Source organism: Varanus komodoensis, unplaced genomic scaffold (genome assembly GCF_004798865.1).
Source record: "Varanus komodoensis strain SLA01 unplaced genomic scaffold, ASM479886v1 scaffold25, whole genome shotgun sequence".
NCBI classification, from domain to species: Eukaryota; Metazoa; Chordata; class Lepidosauria; order Squamata; family Varanidae; genus Varanus; species Varanus komodoensis.
The window spans coordinates 14,324,209-14,341,380 of NW_025335661.1; the positions used below are offsets into that span (position 1 = coordinate 14,324,209).

Consider the following 17,172-nt stretch of genomic DNA (forward strand, 5'->3'; position numbering starts at 1 on the left):
CTCATGTCAGACTAGTTCTAATTGACCGCCACTTTGCTGTTTGATTTGACTGTGCTGACGGTTACATGCACTGTTCCCATAATAACCAATTTTTTCTTCTTTGTTCAATGAAATTTTCCTAATTACACGTGTGATGGGTTGTTTCTTTTCCCTTTGCAAATCCACCTTCCTGTTGCAATGCATGATGGGCAGGCTCAATATTGTGCATGACACCCGCTACAAGTGTTGGTAGGTGCCAGCTTTGTTTCTTGATTATCTTAAACCTGTTTAGCAGCTCACAGACTCTCAAAATCCACTGCTGGGTTTTAACTTTAGCTCTTGTGCCAATCCATTCTCCCTTCCCCTGCACTAACCCTTGTCAATTAAATGCATTTGCTTTATTTAATTGACACAGAAACCTAGAAACCATTTATTTTTAGCATATCAAGTTGCTCTATAACACATTCCCCCTGTCCCCCATAAGCTCTGGTGGATTTTGACTGGACTCTGAATTCCAGTGGTTTAAACAATTATTTTGCATTTAAAACAACAGAAGGCAACAGTTCAGTAATATACTTCATGCCAGTAAGATAGAAACAGGATGTATAGAATTTGGCAAATCCATTCACTCTGTGTTTCGCGGATTTTTCTGATAGATTTTCTCCTATCATCCCCTCATTGACAGAATCAGACTTTTTTTTGGTATGAGAATTTCATCCCTGTTTGCAAATTCTCCACAAAAGTAAAAAGGCATTTCACAGAATCCGTGCAACTCAGAAAAAGCTGGTCTGTTGTTGAATCTGCAGGTCAAACTCATAGAAATCCCACCCCATTTGAATCCATTGCAGATTTCTTTGATGTTTCTAATACCGAACTAGAATTTCATGCCAACAGGTTTTATTCATATTATTTTAAAATATGTACATATTTCAAAGGGAATCTTGGGATAACTATAATGATATCTCTAGTAAACATGAAGGGGATGAGGTGGTCATAAAAGGATACTAATGATTGGGGCTGTTTTAAGTTTGCTTGTTGAATACGAATGGAAAGAATTAAGCTTGATGGTATTGATTCCCGTGATTTGATGGTAACAAGCATTTTCCCCTTTCCCTTTTCTCCCCTCCTCTCGTCTTTTCATCTCCTCCCCTCCTTGCTCTCTGGAATGTTGTCCTGCTTTGTGCTGTGATTGCATGTCACTTTGCGGGTGGCGATGTCTCGTCCCACGGCTTATCTGCTGATATAAATTCCATACTCGATGATTCTACCACCTGTTGCCATGGTTTCCCATACTGCTACACTCTTCTGTATGTTTGCTCATATGATTTTCCTTCCGAAAGTTCCCATGGTGCACGGCGCTACGCCCGCCACTGTGTCTGCAGCAACATCATCTGCCACAAGCGTTCCCTTCGCTGCAACAGCCACAGCCAACCAGGTTTGCTAATTTACAGCTTTGTTTCTTAAACATAACTCAGAATCGGTGCTTTGAAGGAGCATGGGGATTTGGTTCGTTTTTGTTCCAATTTTTCTTTTTTCTTTTCTTTTTGTTCGTTTGTACCTCTTGTTGGCCTACACATTCTCTTAAGATCTACAGCATAGCTTAATTAGCCTTTTGTCCATGCTCAGAAAGTTGCAGCTCTTCCATTTCCACTACTAAAATACTTTATACAGATCCTTCCTAAATCAGTAAATTTACAACAAATAAAGTTGCTTTGCCCCCCGCTACTATGCTTACCATTTTAAAGACAGTCTTCGAGAAGAATCCAAGGAGTGCTGTTTTTTCCTCTCTATCTCACTTTCTTTCCTAATATAGCATTTCACTGGCATTAGTTAAGAACTGCATTAGGCTGGAACGTTCAAAATCAAATAAAAATGTGTAGACTTAAGCCTGTACAGGGACATGACTTTTAAACCTTAGTCTCAATTTGCAAATCAGTGAGGGGAAATCTTTATTCATCAGCATATCCATTGCAAATCAAATTTTATGCTAACTTAGAATCTGTTGCAACAGCTACTTTGTCTGAAAATACAATTACAAGAACTACAACAGGGAAAGGAAAGGAAAGGCTGAATAATACAGTTCTGTACATGTCTACTCAGAAGTAGCTTCTTTTAAACTCTGACTTGGGACTGCCTGTGAGGCTGCATGCAACCCTCTCCAAACACAACAGAGCTCAGAAGGAATGTGGAAGCAAGGAACGCCTTGCTATTGTTCCTGCCCTGGAAATCACTTAGATGGCCAATTTGAGAGCCTAATTGTGGGTCTCTGACATTGTGTGGGCACAGTGTTTTCACAGACTTTTCCCATGGTGTCCATCAGCCTGTGAACCCCTCTTCATTCTTACTTAAATTGTTTTTAATTGAAAATATTGTTTAGTAAGGAAGTTGGCATACTGCAAAGTGAAGTGTTGGCCTTCAGCACCATCTTTATTTGGGTTCATAAGATTTGAGTTGTGTGTTTGAAAATTCAGACCCTAACTCTGCCTTGTAGCTAAGTTCTTGGGCAAGTTAATTTTCTATTTATCTCACCAGTTTTCCTTCTGAAAAAGTGTACTGAGGTTGGTTATTCCCACCACAGCACCAATTTAATTAATGGGCAAATCCCTCATGACAGCCTTTATGAGAGTATCTTGTAAATTCAAACACAACACAAAAAGGTTGCATATTCCTGGCCTAATCCATCTACAGGGTAAAGAACCTGTCACCCACCAAGATCATTCACTTCTGATTATCACATAACTTGTGTTCCAATGGAATACCTTCAACAACCCACAAAGATATGGAAGCCCTTTCTTACTGTACAAATGCCTTTAACTCAGGGTCTTTCAAGCTCATAGCTTTTTGCCCAAATGTCTTCTGATCCAACCTAGGAAGGGTTTATGTCCTGTCAATGGGTATAGTTCCTATCAGCCACTGCCTGCTGTTCCACAATTTCTGCTTTCTCATTTTGGCTTTGCCAGTTTTTATTCATTCAATCTATACTTATGAATGAAGTTAAGATGATGCAGCTGTGTTCATTTTCCTGTTACTTTCTGCCTTGCTTGGCCAATCAGGAACTAAAGGGTTGCTTTTTCAGACTAGAGTATTTGGATATAAATATTCATTTTCTGGCAGTTTTCACCTCTCATTGACAGGGAATTGTAGGTGTACAGGGAAATTCTAACATGGCTCTAGCTTTTCTGCTGTGCTGATGCCTCACTGCCAGACGTGTTACCTGAGAACCAAATTCAATTTCAGAGGCACTCTAGGTGAGGACAATGGGTAAACAAAAGTAAAAGGGGACAAAGCGAAAACATTAAATATACCAGCACTGTTTCATCTGAAGCTTTGACTGCCAGTGACAAAGTCTTAAGAAAGACCTTTCAGCCTTTTGCAAAGGAGAAAAATGTACAAAAGCTGGGAAATCAACAATCGGGGGAAGGTGGTATGGCCATCTGGAAAAACCCAGAAGGTCAAATTGACTGTGGGCCGACTTCCATGTTGTTCCCCCAAATAATTGCAAAAGGACTGCACGAATACAGTCATGGAGGTGCTCTTGGTGATGGTGCAATCCAGTCCTGTCACAGTGATCTGCTATCTTACCCGAGAGATAACAGTTCCTTTCTGCATTCCTGAAGGATTTGGAATGATCCCTCATCTTCCAGCACGCTGAGATTGCTCTTATGTTTGGGGCTGGTTACTACTAAATACCTGGGACTGCAGAAGGGTAAAAAAACCCCCTTCCTTATGGGAGGAGTGATAGGAAAGAAAAAAAAGGCAGCAGAAGATTTGCTAATCATCCTTCTATTCTTCAGAGAACAGGTTTATATCGTGCCTTTTAGCATTTCTGTAAATGTTCAGGCCCATCTCTATGAAGAGGTGTCAGAGGGATCTTCTGCATACGAAACAGCCTCGCCATCCTTAAGCTATAGCGCAACAAAAGCTCCAAAAAGTGAGGATGGGCCCATGAGGCACCCCCTCTTGCATTCTGAATCAGGTTCCAGACTGGCCCTACCATTAGGCAAAGTGAAGTGATGTCAGAGGACAAGGGTGTGTGCACCATGTAGCCTTCCCTGCATCATCTAAGATAACCTTAGCTTTAGAAGTGATGGCTGGGCAGTGCTGAAGTAAGATTGAGCTGCCCATCCAGTCACCTTCTGTATGTGGAATGGAATACTGTCCTTTACCTCCATCAGAAGGTGACATCTCTTTGGTTGGCTGTCTCTGAAGAGTAAACAGAAGTATATGTCATTCGCATATCATTTTTCAGTGTTTCACATCAACATCAGCCAGTTTGGAGGAATCCAAATTAATTTACACAAAAATGCATGCATTACCAAGAGGGGGAGGAGGAGAGAAAAGGAACAATATAAAATAAAGCTCTCTGAATCAACACAATCAATTATAAACGTCAAGCTAAGATCATTAAACCATGAATTGAAAACAAAGGCAATAGTGCAACACTTACCTGAGTGTAACCTCTATGAAATACTGTAGAGCTTACTTCAGAGTAAGTGTGCCTGGACATGTACTGCAAAAGGAATCGCACAGCATAGAATTAGAGCTGGAAGGAACGTATAAGGCCATTGAGTCCAGTCCCCTACGCAACTTTCCCATGTGGTCACCCATGCAGCTGCCGGCCTTTGCCGTCTTACCAAAGGTGACTCGACATACTAGCTCAGTGGATAGCTATGCAGGCAGCTCTGCACTTTTATCCTTAATTCCAGTGAAGCTAAGCATCTTCTGCCAAGAAGAAATAACATTGCGACAGTGATACTGGGTGCCTTCTTATGATGCAAGAACCTAGGCCAAGCTAGGCATTCTCTTGGCGATTGTACAGCACCGCAAAGGAAGGATCGGTGGGGGAGGAGGGAGTGAGCTTAGCTCGTTCTGCCACTGCTGCTTCAGAGGCCACAGCCAGCCACAATAGTCTTTCTGTTAGGCAGAGTTCTAGCAGCCAGCTCCAAAAGCTGGTGCTGGGAGGAGCCCAGTACAGATTTTCCCTCATCAGGGCTCACTTTCATTTTCAGAGCTTAGCAGGGAATTGGCAAGGAAGAACCTGCAAGCAAGGAAAGAGATAATCCTTAAGTTTTCCCTTATCTTGTCTGGCTATCATAAATAGTCTATCATTTATGCTGGAACCCTAAGTTCTGGGGTGTTGAACCCCAGGCCTATGGATCAAATCTAATATATTTGGGAACACAGGCCAGCCACTGGAGTACCCAGCAGACTATCGCCCCATTCCACTAACTGCAGATCTTTTAGTGGTTTTGCACATTGTTTTCCCCAATCTGAAATGTTGGAATATCTCTCCTGAGGCTTAGCTACTGGTAGGAATCGGACTGAGCTAAAATATGCTGGTATTTGGTATTTGAATGCTGCTCCCTTTTGCCTTGCCCACTGCAAGAAATAGGATTTGTCTGTCGCTCTGGAAAAGGCTCAACACCCATGAAATAGGCAGCACTGCAGGGCAGCTCTGAGGGTGTATGTCCTAGACCTGGCAGGTGCTATTTCCACTGCTGTGTGAAGATTCCTATGACACAATTAGACCAAAATGTCACATTTTCTCATTCAGTGTAGCTCTAAACAATGCTGCCATTGAGAAAAGAAATGACACTTCAGATGTGAACTTTCTCTGTGTGCTAGGAGGAAATAATATAGTAGATGAGGCTGCCATATATGGAGTGCATGATTGTCCCCACCTTTTGCAGTGATCCAAATACTCAAAATAATAAAGGAAATGATGGATTGTATATCAGAAATTTCCTGCCAGAGTTAGCACAAATCAGTTAAAGAACAGACCGTTCGGCCATCTTAAAAGTTAAGTTGTCCTGGACGATCATTATTTTTAAAAAAAAAAATAAATACTGGCCAATCCTCTTTCCTTTTCACAGACGTTTCTGCAACTTTTCTGTATTTTTAAGACCCTGTACCCCCCCATGTATTGCTCAGCCAGATTCTGGGAATTCTGTTTTTGTTGTACAATCTGTCCATTTCATGCTGGAACTTCATAATGCTCTCCAGTCAAGTCCTGCAGCCAACCCTCAGTATATACATATATACTCAATATATGTATATAATATGTAAGCAATGCTGACATGATGTAGTGCAATGTGCATGCATGCAAACATTCCTATGATCTGGCCCCCATCGTCTTCACTGACTGGTGCTGAAGGTCCTTGGTCTGTTTCGACAGCACTACTCTTGAAGCTTCTACACAGCTGGGTGCAACTTCTTCTCCTGGTGCAGTAGAAAATGGTATGAGAAGCTTTGTTACACTTGTGGCACATTTCAGTGCAAAGAAAAATATGCTGTAGAAATGTATAGAAGACACCTAAAAGCCAAGTATAATGTTTACAGGAGGGGGGGAGCAGTCAGTTCGACATTGATGGTGGCTTGATTAAGGGTGCAATCCTATGCAAGTCAGGGAATAAAAAGCCCTGCAACTCAGCCTGCTCAGCCTGCTGGGAATTGAAGTTGTCTCGCACAGGATTGCACCTTAAGAGAGATATCTTAGCTGGGGGTAAAGCAGAAATTTGTTCAGTTTGCATCTCAATTCAAACATGCTTAAGTTCCTCTGTTCATACAGCTATGCAAATTGGCACTCGGCTGTCCTTTGAAATTCATGCTTCTCTGAATTTTGCAATGGAGTTCTCCACTTGGGAAAAATGTGTATATTAGGGAAAAAACTGTTCAGAGTACATTGTTTTGGAAAAAGGGTTTGTAGACTGCATGTATTAAGCCCAAGTGCATAAATCAATGGATATATTAGAAAAATGTTTATGAATTTTCATGTAAAGCTTTGTTTTTAAATGGATAAAGCAAACTTTACTGGAGAAAGTCCCAAAATTTGAGATGAACAAAATTTAAGAGTGCAAAAATGAGACATTGAGATAAACCAAAATTGACTGATTCAACTATGCCTAATCTCAACCCTTTTTTCAGTACCTTTGGTCTTTCTGATTATAGACATATTTAATAGATGCCAACGGGATGCATATAAAATCAGAAATATGGGAGCAGATGTTGATGTTACAAGGCCTGCCAGTTTAACATTTTAAGGGCGAATACTTTAGAACTTTGAGGGCAAATACCTTGTCTAGACTCAGAACTTGTGAAGGCCCAGACCATTCATGGCCTCCACATAACTGTCATCAGTGTATTTGACAATATTTAAAAGATTTATTGAAGAACTCTGTGTAGGTAGATAAAGAGAGTCATGTTTAAATAAATGGTACTTCCGGCTGAAAGATGCAGCTAATATTAGTTATAATTATACACAATTCATAAAAATAATGACATCAAACAAACAGAACATAACCTAATACATCAGCCATAGCAGTAAAATAATAATAGCACCAGGCAATAATATTAGTAGATAGTGAATCCAAAGAAGCTGTGCTGCTGAACTGGGTCCACTTCAGAGAAGAACAAGTGGATCTGCTTTGGAAGGGCAAATGCCAAAGTAGAGAAAGCTCTGCTTTCGGCTTTACCAATTTTCATGAGCAAAAGATGGAAAACAAGCTCTTCCATGGATCTTGGGAGGCACATATTGCAACAGCTGGATAATCCTCCTCCTCCACCACCACCACCACCACCACCCTGTCCAAATGTGGATAGCGAGGAATGTATTCAGAATAATCCCTATAATCTCATTGGGACCACTTCAGGAAAAGACTGAACAATATTTCAAATTCATTGGTGCCATGGTAGTTTTTTAGATGACATTCCTATGCAGATAAAATGTGGAGATGCATGCCTGGTCTCATACCTGAGGACCCTCCAATGCAGCTCTGGACAATGTTCTAAATGTTGCATCCAGCATCCTAGTGATGCATTCTAACATGCTTTTCGCTTCAGTATCACCTTAGATACTTAACTAGAGAATTGCCCATTTAAAAACACAGTTACAGCTGCCTCATCTTAAAGCTGAGAATGCAAAATGCGCAAGCCAAAGTTTTACTAATTATTTTGGGGAAGCTAGTTACCTGAAGTATCTCAAGCATCATTATTCTGTTGTGTAGGCCAACAAAAAGGGCTTTTGAAATGACTGCACTGCATGAACTTTTAACTGTTAATTTATCCTTTCTAAACAGTAATGGTTGAGATAATAATTAACTGAATGTTTTCATTTAAATCACAGCCTATATTTTTGTTAACATGTAATTGCAATACAATAGCCCACCATCTTTTATCTGAGATATTTTGTTGATTTGTTGTGGAACATGTTATTCACAATTTACATTTCTTTATATTTTAATAGATACCAATAATATCTGCCGAACATCTGACTAGCCACAAGTATGTTACGCAGATGTAGACATGTAATCATCAAACAGTAAGTTCCTCTTGGGTGTGTTTATGTCACAATTTGGTAATGCTTTTCTAGATCTGTATTCTGTCCACTTTGTAGCATAAGTCCAATTAATGCCCTGGTTCAGATGTAATCTGAAACAGTAAACCAGGGGCAGTAGAAAGTAGTTATCCAGGTGTTTCACACTTTATCAACCAGAGGTTTCTGCCAGCCACAGGTCAAAAATGGTCAGGAATGCTAGGAATTGAAATTCAAAGGATCTGGAGAGCTACCGTTTCTCCATCACTTCACTAAACCATAGAATGCCAGATAGAATGATAGACTAAAGCTCTATTCCGTGAATTATGCAGCACAATCCTGTGTCTTTATTCAAAAGGAAATGCAACTTGCTTTACTGGGAAACCAAGTAAATCTGCATAGGATTTCAGCTCTAGTTTTCTGTGTGCTGGCAATTTTTATGCAACCTGGTGTAAATATTTTTCCCCACACAAGACATGCTGCCTGAACAATTCAACTATGAAATGGCACAAGACGTGGTAATGTCCCCAAAATTCAGACATGCATCTTTAAAAGGGGACTGAACATTTTCATGGACATTAAGGGGAACAATCCTATCCTTGTCTAAACTGAAAAGTCATACAGTTCCAAGCAGGCCCAAACCTGATCCAACGGGACTCCTTGTGTGTTCTTATGGCAAGCTTTATCACACAATCTACTGCTTGCATTGACTAGTTCCAAGGGACATTGGAAGGGACTAGTTCCAAAACAAATAGAAATCCCAAATTCCATAAATTTTAAGCTGGATCCTGTGCCATGGCCCTACTAATCTGTCAACCAGATATGGAGAAGGCAGCTATATAGAAAGATCCTATTGAAACTGCACTGGTCTTTCTTGTCTGGTGCACATGATGCAGTTGCTGTGCAGGGGCCAATAGGGATTTCTGCTCGCTATACAGTCTAAATATCAGGCTTGCAGTTACATTAATTTACATATAAAAAGTAGTGGAGCAAAAATAATTAATGCAGCCACCCAGAGACAGTTCTTTACAGTCTGTTAACAGTGAAGGACTATCCTATAACTGGGAAATCACCTTGAAATGAATTGGGGTAGCAGTCAACACTGAAGCCAGCAAGGAGATCAAAGTTTTCAGTGCACCTTACACCCACCCATCTAATATAGGTTTCAGCTATCTCATCTGCAAAATGCCTGGATAGGTGACCTGGATAGGTGGTTTTCAACTTTTCCACAGCTGGGGACTGGTAAAAACAAGAAAACCGCCTCTGGGATAGCTGTGGCAGAAACAACACATAATACAGTATTCTTTGTATTTGTTTTCAAAAACAACACCAAAAAAATGAAATTCTCCAAAACAACCAGCAAGAAAATTCAGCAAGGAAAAATGCCAGCAAAAGAGCAAAATACTGAAATTGGTGCAGTGTGGCTCCCAGCCTGCTCACACCAAGCCAGCCCTTCTTTCCCTGCCCATCCTTCCGGCAGCACTGACACCACCCCCCCAGAAATGCAATGCCAACCTAGGAAGAGGTGGTGGAGCACAGTCAGCCCCCATGCTGGTCCACGGTGAGCAAGATGCAGCCCCCCACGGACTAGTGCAGGTCCACAGCCTGGTGGTTGAAAAACACTGACCGTAGATAAGCTAGAACACTGGGTAGAAAGCAACAGGATGAAATTCAACAGGGACAAATGCAAAGTTTTCCACCTGGAGGGGGGGAACCCCAAATGAATCAATATAAGATGGGGAATACTTGGCTCAACAGCACTGGAAAAGAAAATGAGCTTCGAGTTGCTATAGACAAAAAGCTAAATATTATTATTATTATTATTATTATTATTATTATTATTATTATAACATTTCTATGCCGCCCCTTGCCGAAACCTCGGGGCGGCTTACAACACGATAAAATACATTGAAATACAATAGCACATAATAAATTACCATTAAATACAAAAATACAAAAATATATTGATTTACAAATATAAGATTAAAATTATCAGTATAAATTAAGTAAATAAAAATATAGGAGGAGAAAGAGGAAGGAAGAAGAAGTTGCCCTGGCCAGATCATATGTTTTAACAATTAAAATGATGTTTAAATAAAAAGGTCTTTACCTGGCGCCGAAAAACCAGTAACGACGGTGCCAGGCGGACCTCTTTGGGGAGTGAATTCCATAGGTTGGGTGCCACCGCAGAGAAAGCCCTCCTCCGAGTACTTAATGTGATACAGCCTCAAAAAAGGCATAAACAGAAGCATCTCTTTCAGAACAAGACAGGTATTAGTGCCCCTATACTCCACTAGTCAGATCTCCCCTGGAATACTATGTTCTGTTCTGGCCACCCAGGTTTTAAAAAGATGCAGGAAAACTAGAAACGGTTCAAAGGAGGGCAACAAACATGATCCATGATTTGGAAACAAAGCCCTATGATGAAAGCCTGACACACTGGGCATGTTTAGCCTCGAGAACAGAAGACTATGAGAGGATATGATAGCACTCTACAAGTACTTCCAAGGCTGTCACAAAGAACACCACTTCTCACTCATCCCTGCGTGTAGAACATGGGAAGATGAACTTGGACTGCAGCATAGCAGATTCACCAGGAAAAACGCCCTAATTGTCAGAGCAATATGATAGTGAAACCAGTTGCCAGGAGAGTCTGTTGGCTCTTCCACACTGGACAGTTACCTGAGTGGGTTGATGTGACTTGGCATCTGCACCAGCAGGGGGGTTGGACCCGAAGGCCTACCTGGCCCCTTCCAACCTGACTATTCTATGAATCTATAAGAGCAAGAGGGTTAAGATAGACTCAGTGTAGTCCAGTTTTGGTAACAGGAGTTGGAAAAACAAAACCCCTATCTTCATCTTATCTAAAGGCTTCAACTTTCTCACTTTAAATGCATGACATGTGACAGATCTATTTTAAAAAGTGAAGGAGAGAATGAAAATCCAATAGAATAGTTGCAAACTTTCTCAGCAATAGCTGGGAGAACAAAGTCATGATGTCATTAGCCAATGAGGGTCATTTTCAGCATCTATGTGGGATTGCAGTTTTCAGCTAACTTTAAAGTACATTTCAGGGAAAGCTGCCACAAATTTTTCCTATGAATATCAACTGAGTTAACAACTGAGTTCTGGAAGTTAGAAAAGCTCTCCATTCTAATCATTACATGTGACCATATGTAAAATGGATCACCTCACGGAACTTCTTTGTGCTAATACAAGTCTGTGGTCATTTGAAAACCTGTCAGCAAGGTGGGTTTTCGCAGAGTCTACAAGGACTCCCCATATTTTAAAAGTGGGCATAGTTGAAAGCTTTTGTGATATAGTGTAAAGTATTGTTTATAGTAGCCAGAGAAAAGATAGCATTCTTTCAGCATAGGAACTAATTTTCCTTAAAGCTGAGAATAGATAGTTATCCATTTACCAGTCTCTCTTGCTGTTAAATTATGTGTGTTTTTGTGGAGGGGAGATCAGACAATGACTATAAATTCAGCCAACTGCATAAATTAAGGTTGAATAGTTCCTGTTATTTATGTAAGGTCTTTATAAGTTAACCTTCTGTTCTGTAAGAAAGGTTTCACTTGACTATACCTGTCTGCATAGAAGAGAACTTTTAAAAAAATCCATACTGAATTTAAATGTGTCATTGATTGTTCAGTATTGGTTTTGCCCAATGTCATGTCTTTATTTAACAAGAATATTATTAATTTTCCAATGGTAAATTCTCTTCCATCTGAGCTAGTCCAAAGAATCTAGTCTTTTTCCTTCCTAGATTTTTTTTTTACATAATTTACCTTAATCTGACTTGCCCCCCCCCCCCAATTACTTTTTTTGCCATTTCTGCATCAAAGGACTACTGCTTAAACTATGGTTGGTACTTGAGTCCTGATGGCAACAGTACATGCAACACCCATCAGCTATGTAGGATTGATACAAGGATATATTGTCTCATTTCCATTTTAAGTATATGGAAACACTGTTCAATATATTAAAATAATCAGTGATTTAAACATATATGTGTCCTTATCTGACATAGTATTTCAGAATACCCAAGTACAAAGTACCTGTGTACCAGCAGCTGAATACAAGGTGTTCTCTAAGTGGCAACTCCTGCCCTCCCCTCGCCTCATATATTAGAGAGTAATTTCTGAGCTGATCCTCTAATATTGGAAGCTTTGTCCCTTCCTGTGCTCTATTGACAAGAGGAAAAATCAGTCCAAGAAAAATGGAGGGAAAAATAATCTGGAAAGGAAGCATATAGACATGCTCCAGGATGTGGATTTGGTCTAACGGGTCCATTGGAGCCACAGACATCCAATTTCTTCCTTTCCCAAGGGTGGAATTCCCCCCATCCCATGATCAGAAAGGAAGCCACTGCAGAAGCTTCCATGATGGCTGGGTAGGTCCAAGAGGATTCCTCTGATGTCCAGAAAACCCTTCTGAAAGTGGAGGCTTCCTTGAATACTCACAGGGGGTTTTCCATATTCTGGTTCTAGCAGAGAGTCCCCATGTATACCATCGCCTCTCTCCTTTCAACAGTTGGCCTCCATAACTACAGAGTGTCAAATGCAATGGTGAAGAGCGGCACTTCTGGAGCATACTTTCTTCTCGCCTGTCGCCTGTTGTTTTTCAATGCCTGGACATGTGTCTATGCAACATGGGTTTTTCAGTCATGTTTACTGAACGATAGGTTATTGCTTAGATACATTGCCTTTTATTGCATTCTACTGGGTATGTTATGTCATACTAATTGAATCACAATTGAATCACACTTTGCATATAAAAGTAAGAAAATAGCATTTTGATATGTAAATCCAGAGTTAAGATTTTCCTTTCTCTCCCCTTTTCGATAGGTCATACAAAAGAAAAGAGGACAGTGTGGTTAAGAAGCAGGACAGGTCATTAGCCATAATGTAGATACCGTCAAGTAACAGCACCTGAATTTCCTCAGCAGTAAGACATCCACATATTGCATGTTAACAAGATGAAATGACAACTTGGAAATCCACTGCACACTGTTGCCTATATACTTTGTACATTGAATAGATATTTGTGCTGGGGTGATCATATTGTCTGAAGACTACAGCACTGTCTATCTTTTCTAGCACACAGGTATCCAATGCATACGCTGCTGAAGTATGCATTGGTAGACTCTTTTCCTAAGTAAACACATACTTCATCTTGAAAAGACAGACTGTGATGTAGCCATAGATCTATTATGTATTGGTACGTCTGTAGACCAAGATATAATTTTTTAAAGTAAGTTTATTTCTTTCAAGGTTTACAAATAACAAAAGGTGCACCTTGTATTTAAAATTGCCATTATAGAAGAGACCGTGCATGCACAGTATAATTTTGTTTCCTTTTTTGTTTTAAAAGTAATATTTTTAAATGTAATAGATTGTAAGAAGTGGTAAAAGAGGTATCTGACAGAGATGAATGTGCCAAGTTAAAAACAAAAAACAACAAAACAACAAAAACAACAAACCACAAGTGTGTATATTTTTAAAGCACATCAATGGCTTTAAGTACCATGTTGTTAAAAATACTCATGAAGTGCCATAGACTGTAATCAAAGTAGAGTATTATTTCTTCAGTGTTACTTTGAGAGCCACACTTTTTGCTTGTTTTGCTAGTCACTAATCAGTCAAAGGGCACCCTTCCGTTTTAAACCAAAGCTGTCTCAGAAATGGCCACCACAGTTAACAGTAGACAGCACAAGAATATATAAAAAAAAACAAAAACAACCCTACACATACAGTTTATTCCTACATATAAACCTATATAAATTAATATTATCCATTGAAGTTGTAATAGTTATGCAAATTATGCTCTATAATACACAATATACTTTTTTTTAAAGGGAAAAGCCATTTCTGAGACACTGTTAAAAAAATTTGGGAAATTTATTTTTTGCTTCATTTTTTTAACCTCTGTCAAAAAAAAAAAAAAAAAGTCCAAGAGACTCTAAACGCATCAGAGGAAATGGGTTCTACTTTTTGTTCAAATGTATCATTTCAAAGTCACACAGGTCAAAGATAGTGACTCTAATTATGGGAGAAGCACTGACATCAGATGCAGATGCATGATAAAAACCAAAATAATGACAGAAATGGAGATGTTAATTAGAAATAGGCATCATTGGGTGGGTTAAATATTGGGGTAAGTTTTATATGTGACTTCTTCTGTTCAGATTTAACTGCTTATAGCCTTAGAAAGCCTTTACAAAAATGAAACAAAAACATAAAATAGATGTGCATTCAAGTTTTTAAGAATGGATTCATCCAAAGGAAATCCTTTTTGTGGTTTGGATGTTGCAGCTAGTAAAGGATATATTTTGCTCTGTTCAGCAAAGCTACAAGTTGCTGAGGTGGGGGCCAGGTCACTGGTAGTATAGTGTGGCATGGGAGAGGTGAGAGTTCATTTCTAGAACTTTCCATACTTCCAAGTTTACTTGCAAGTTTTTATTCTTGAGAGATGCTTTCTAGTTAAAAAAAAAAAAAAAGAATGATGTGTTGATTTTACTGATTGTACTGTACATCTATTAAAGCCTTAGATTATTACATTACGGGTTAAAACCCATACCAATGTAATTTCAATCGTGTTAAGAAAGTATAGGTGACTTCACATGTTATTGTAGTTTACTTACATTAGCAAATACTACTTATTTTTCTTCCTCATTAAAATAGTAATTTTCATTTCTTACATTTATTAGATCATTTTCATTTTCTATTACCAGATGAATGCCATTTAAGTTTATAGAATTTTGTTTTATTAGATTTTACTGATGAATTTTTCAAAATATGAAAAAATTAAAAGTTTTTTTCTTCATAGCATATACAGTTTTGAATTTACATGTAGTGTCATGAATATTCGTATTATTGTTAACTAAATGATTTATATTTTACTGATTTAATATTACAATGTAAGAATATCAGTCATTGTTAGTTCTTGTCTAGTTTTCATTAAAAGAACAAAGATCTTTTATATGGATATCTTATATAATCATTGCTAAGTAAGAAGTTAAGTTGTTGCTATTGCAACGATCCTGGCAGACAACTGAGTAATATTTTGATGATTTATTTTGTTTGTAATTAATTATAAAAGAAAAATCTAGTTCCTAGATATTAGAATAAAAATTTATTTTCTACTGTATCCATTTCAAATGTTAAAATATTGTTTAAATATTTTTTGAAATCCCTGAATATCAGGCCTTGTTATAAATAAGCTGCATAATCAATAGATCAAGGGACTTTTTGTTGATAATCCAAATACTCAAAAGTTTACGTATAACAAGAATTATAATATGTGTGAGTGCGTGTGCAAACTCTTGAGGGTTGATTATGCTGCAGTTTAGCATGTGGGAAAGTATAGAGAAAAGGTTGACCTTTTGCACTTCTGTATATAGTCAAAGAGAGAGAGAGAGAGAGAGAGAAACCTGTATAATAGTAAGATCTTATTTTGAATAAAAATGTCTATAAATACAAGGAGTTTTGTTAAGGCTAATAAAAATGACAGGCTGAACAAAATTGCTTGCAAAAAAGTGGCACAGAGTTAGCACTCCATCCCCTTGGAAAAGTTGCTTTGCTTTATGTGAACAGCTTCTAGTTTGCCAGGATTCTTTCAGCTGGAAAGATTGGCCATCCTTACCAGTTCTCATAACTAACAAAAGCTGCACTGGTCCAAATCTGCCTGAAGATCATTAGTATAAAAAATATTTTTTTAAAAATAAAATTTCAGAAAACAGGTACTTCAAACCATTAAAGGGAAATCATGGATCAAATATGTCGCACACTATTCAAAACAACTACTGCATGTTTAAAGTCTCAGAGAGAAAGAGAGAGAAAATATATATATATATAAAAGATATATATTATATTCAAACAGTTTCTGACAAATTTCAGTAGTTTTATTATTCACGAACACACACACACACAAACACACACACAGAAGCCAATATTGACTTTCACATGCACACAAAAAATTGTCAACAGGCAAACCAAAACAAAACATCATAGCTGTAGTTGTTATGTAATTATTTTTATTGCTGTAGTGATCCTGTTCTTTTAGCAGGTGAAAAAAAATACCCTATCAAATTTACCATTTTTAATCTAAAGCACTTGAGAAACCGTGTAATATATGAAGCCAAAGTGGAAAAAAAGTCAATTGGATATATTCTATCTGATAATTCACACTGATGAATTAATGATGTTGCACTTCCTTGCAACCCTGCAACTTTCATCTGCTGAAAGGACAGATGTGCTTGGTTTTTACTCTTATGTAATCTCAGACTTAAATTTGCTTAGTAGTTGCTCCAAATTATGTACTCTGTCCTGGGCTGCAATTTGTTTTTAATGCTTATTTTATTATTATTGCTATAGTTGACCTAGCTGTATGGAAAAAAAAATAAAATTAAATTGCCCTAATAAAACTTCTCTTTCTCAATTACCATCTTTTATGTTTCCACATTTGGGGGGCAGGGGGAATGGACTTGCTTGTCATTAAAAAAGGAAATGGGTTTCAAGTTGGTATAATCTCCATTGAGTCCAGTCTGATTCATAATGATCATAGAGAGAGAGAGAGACCGGATATCACATGTTAGAGTCACCTCCGTTAGAGTTATCCAATTCTGAAGAGGCTGAAGGGCAAAGGTGGAAAGATGACTTGGTAGTTTCAGGAGGTTACCTAAGATTTTCAGGCAGAGCATGTGAACCATCCCAGTGTGGTAAAGGAGGGAGACATTTCAGAGCTCAGTGGGGAGGTTGACCCAATCAGGGAACAGCAGGCAAAATAAGCAGACTGGTGAGTAACTGTTCCATGTTCTTGCTGTCTGGCCTCCAAGCAGCAGAAGGTGGAGTGAGAAGCTTTTCTGAAAGGGAGAAAAG

General features: G+C 38.6%; 1 protein-coding gene across 13 annotated transcripts in view; it reads left to right on the top strand.

Moving 5' to 3' along the window:
* MBNL1 (muscleblind like splicing regulator 1) overlaps nucleotides 1–16,732 on the top strand; it is a 180,117-nt gene extending 163,385 nt beyond the window's left edge. For 8 of the 13 annotated variants that reach the window (XM_044433043.1, XM_044433048.1, XM_044433037.1 and 5 more), the window contains 4 exons: nucleotides 193–228; nucleotides 1,320–1,414; nucleotides 8,222–8,296; nucleotides 13,141–16,732. In XM_044433043.1, coding sequence (XP_044288978.1) covers nucleotides 193–228; nucleotides 1,320–1,414; nucleotides 8,222–8,278 — 188 coding nt within the window. In that variant the 3' untranslated portion in view covers nucleotides 8,279–8,296; nucleotides 13,141–16,732. Of the gene's footprint in view, nucleotides 1–192; nucleotides 229–1,319; nucleotides 1,415–8,221; nucleotides 8,299–13,140 lie in introns of those variants that run through there. The other 5 variants (XM_044433044.1, XM_044433040.1, XM_044433047.1 and 2 more) reach the window with 2 other exon arrangements.
* The last annotated feature ends 440 nt before the right edge of the window (nucleotides 16,733–17,172 follow it).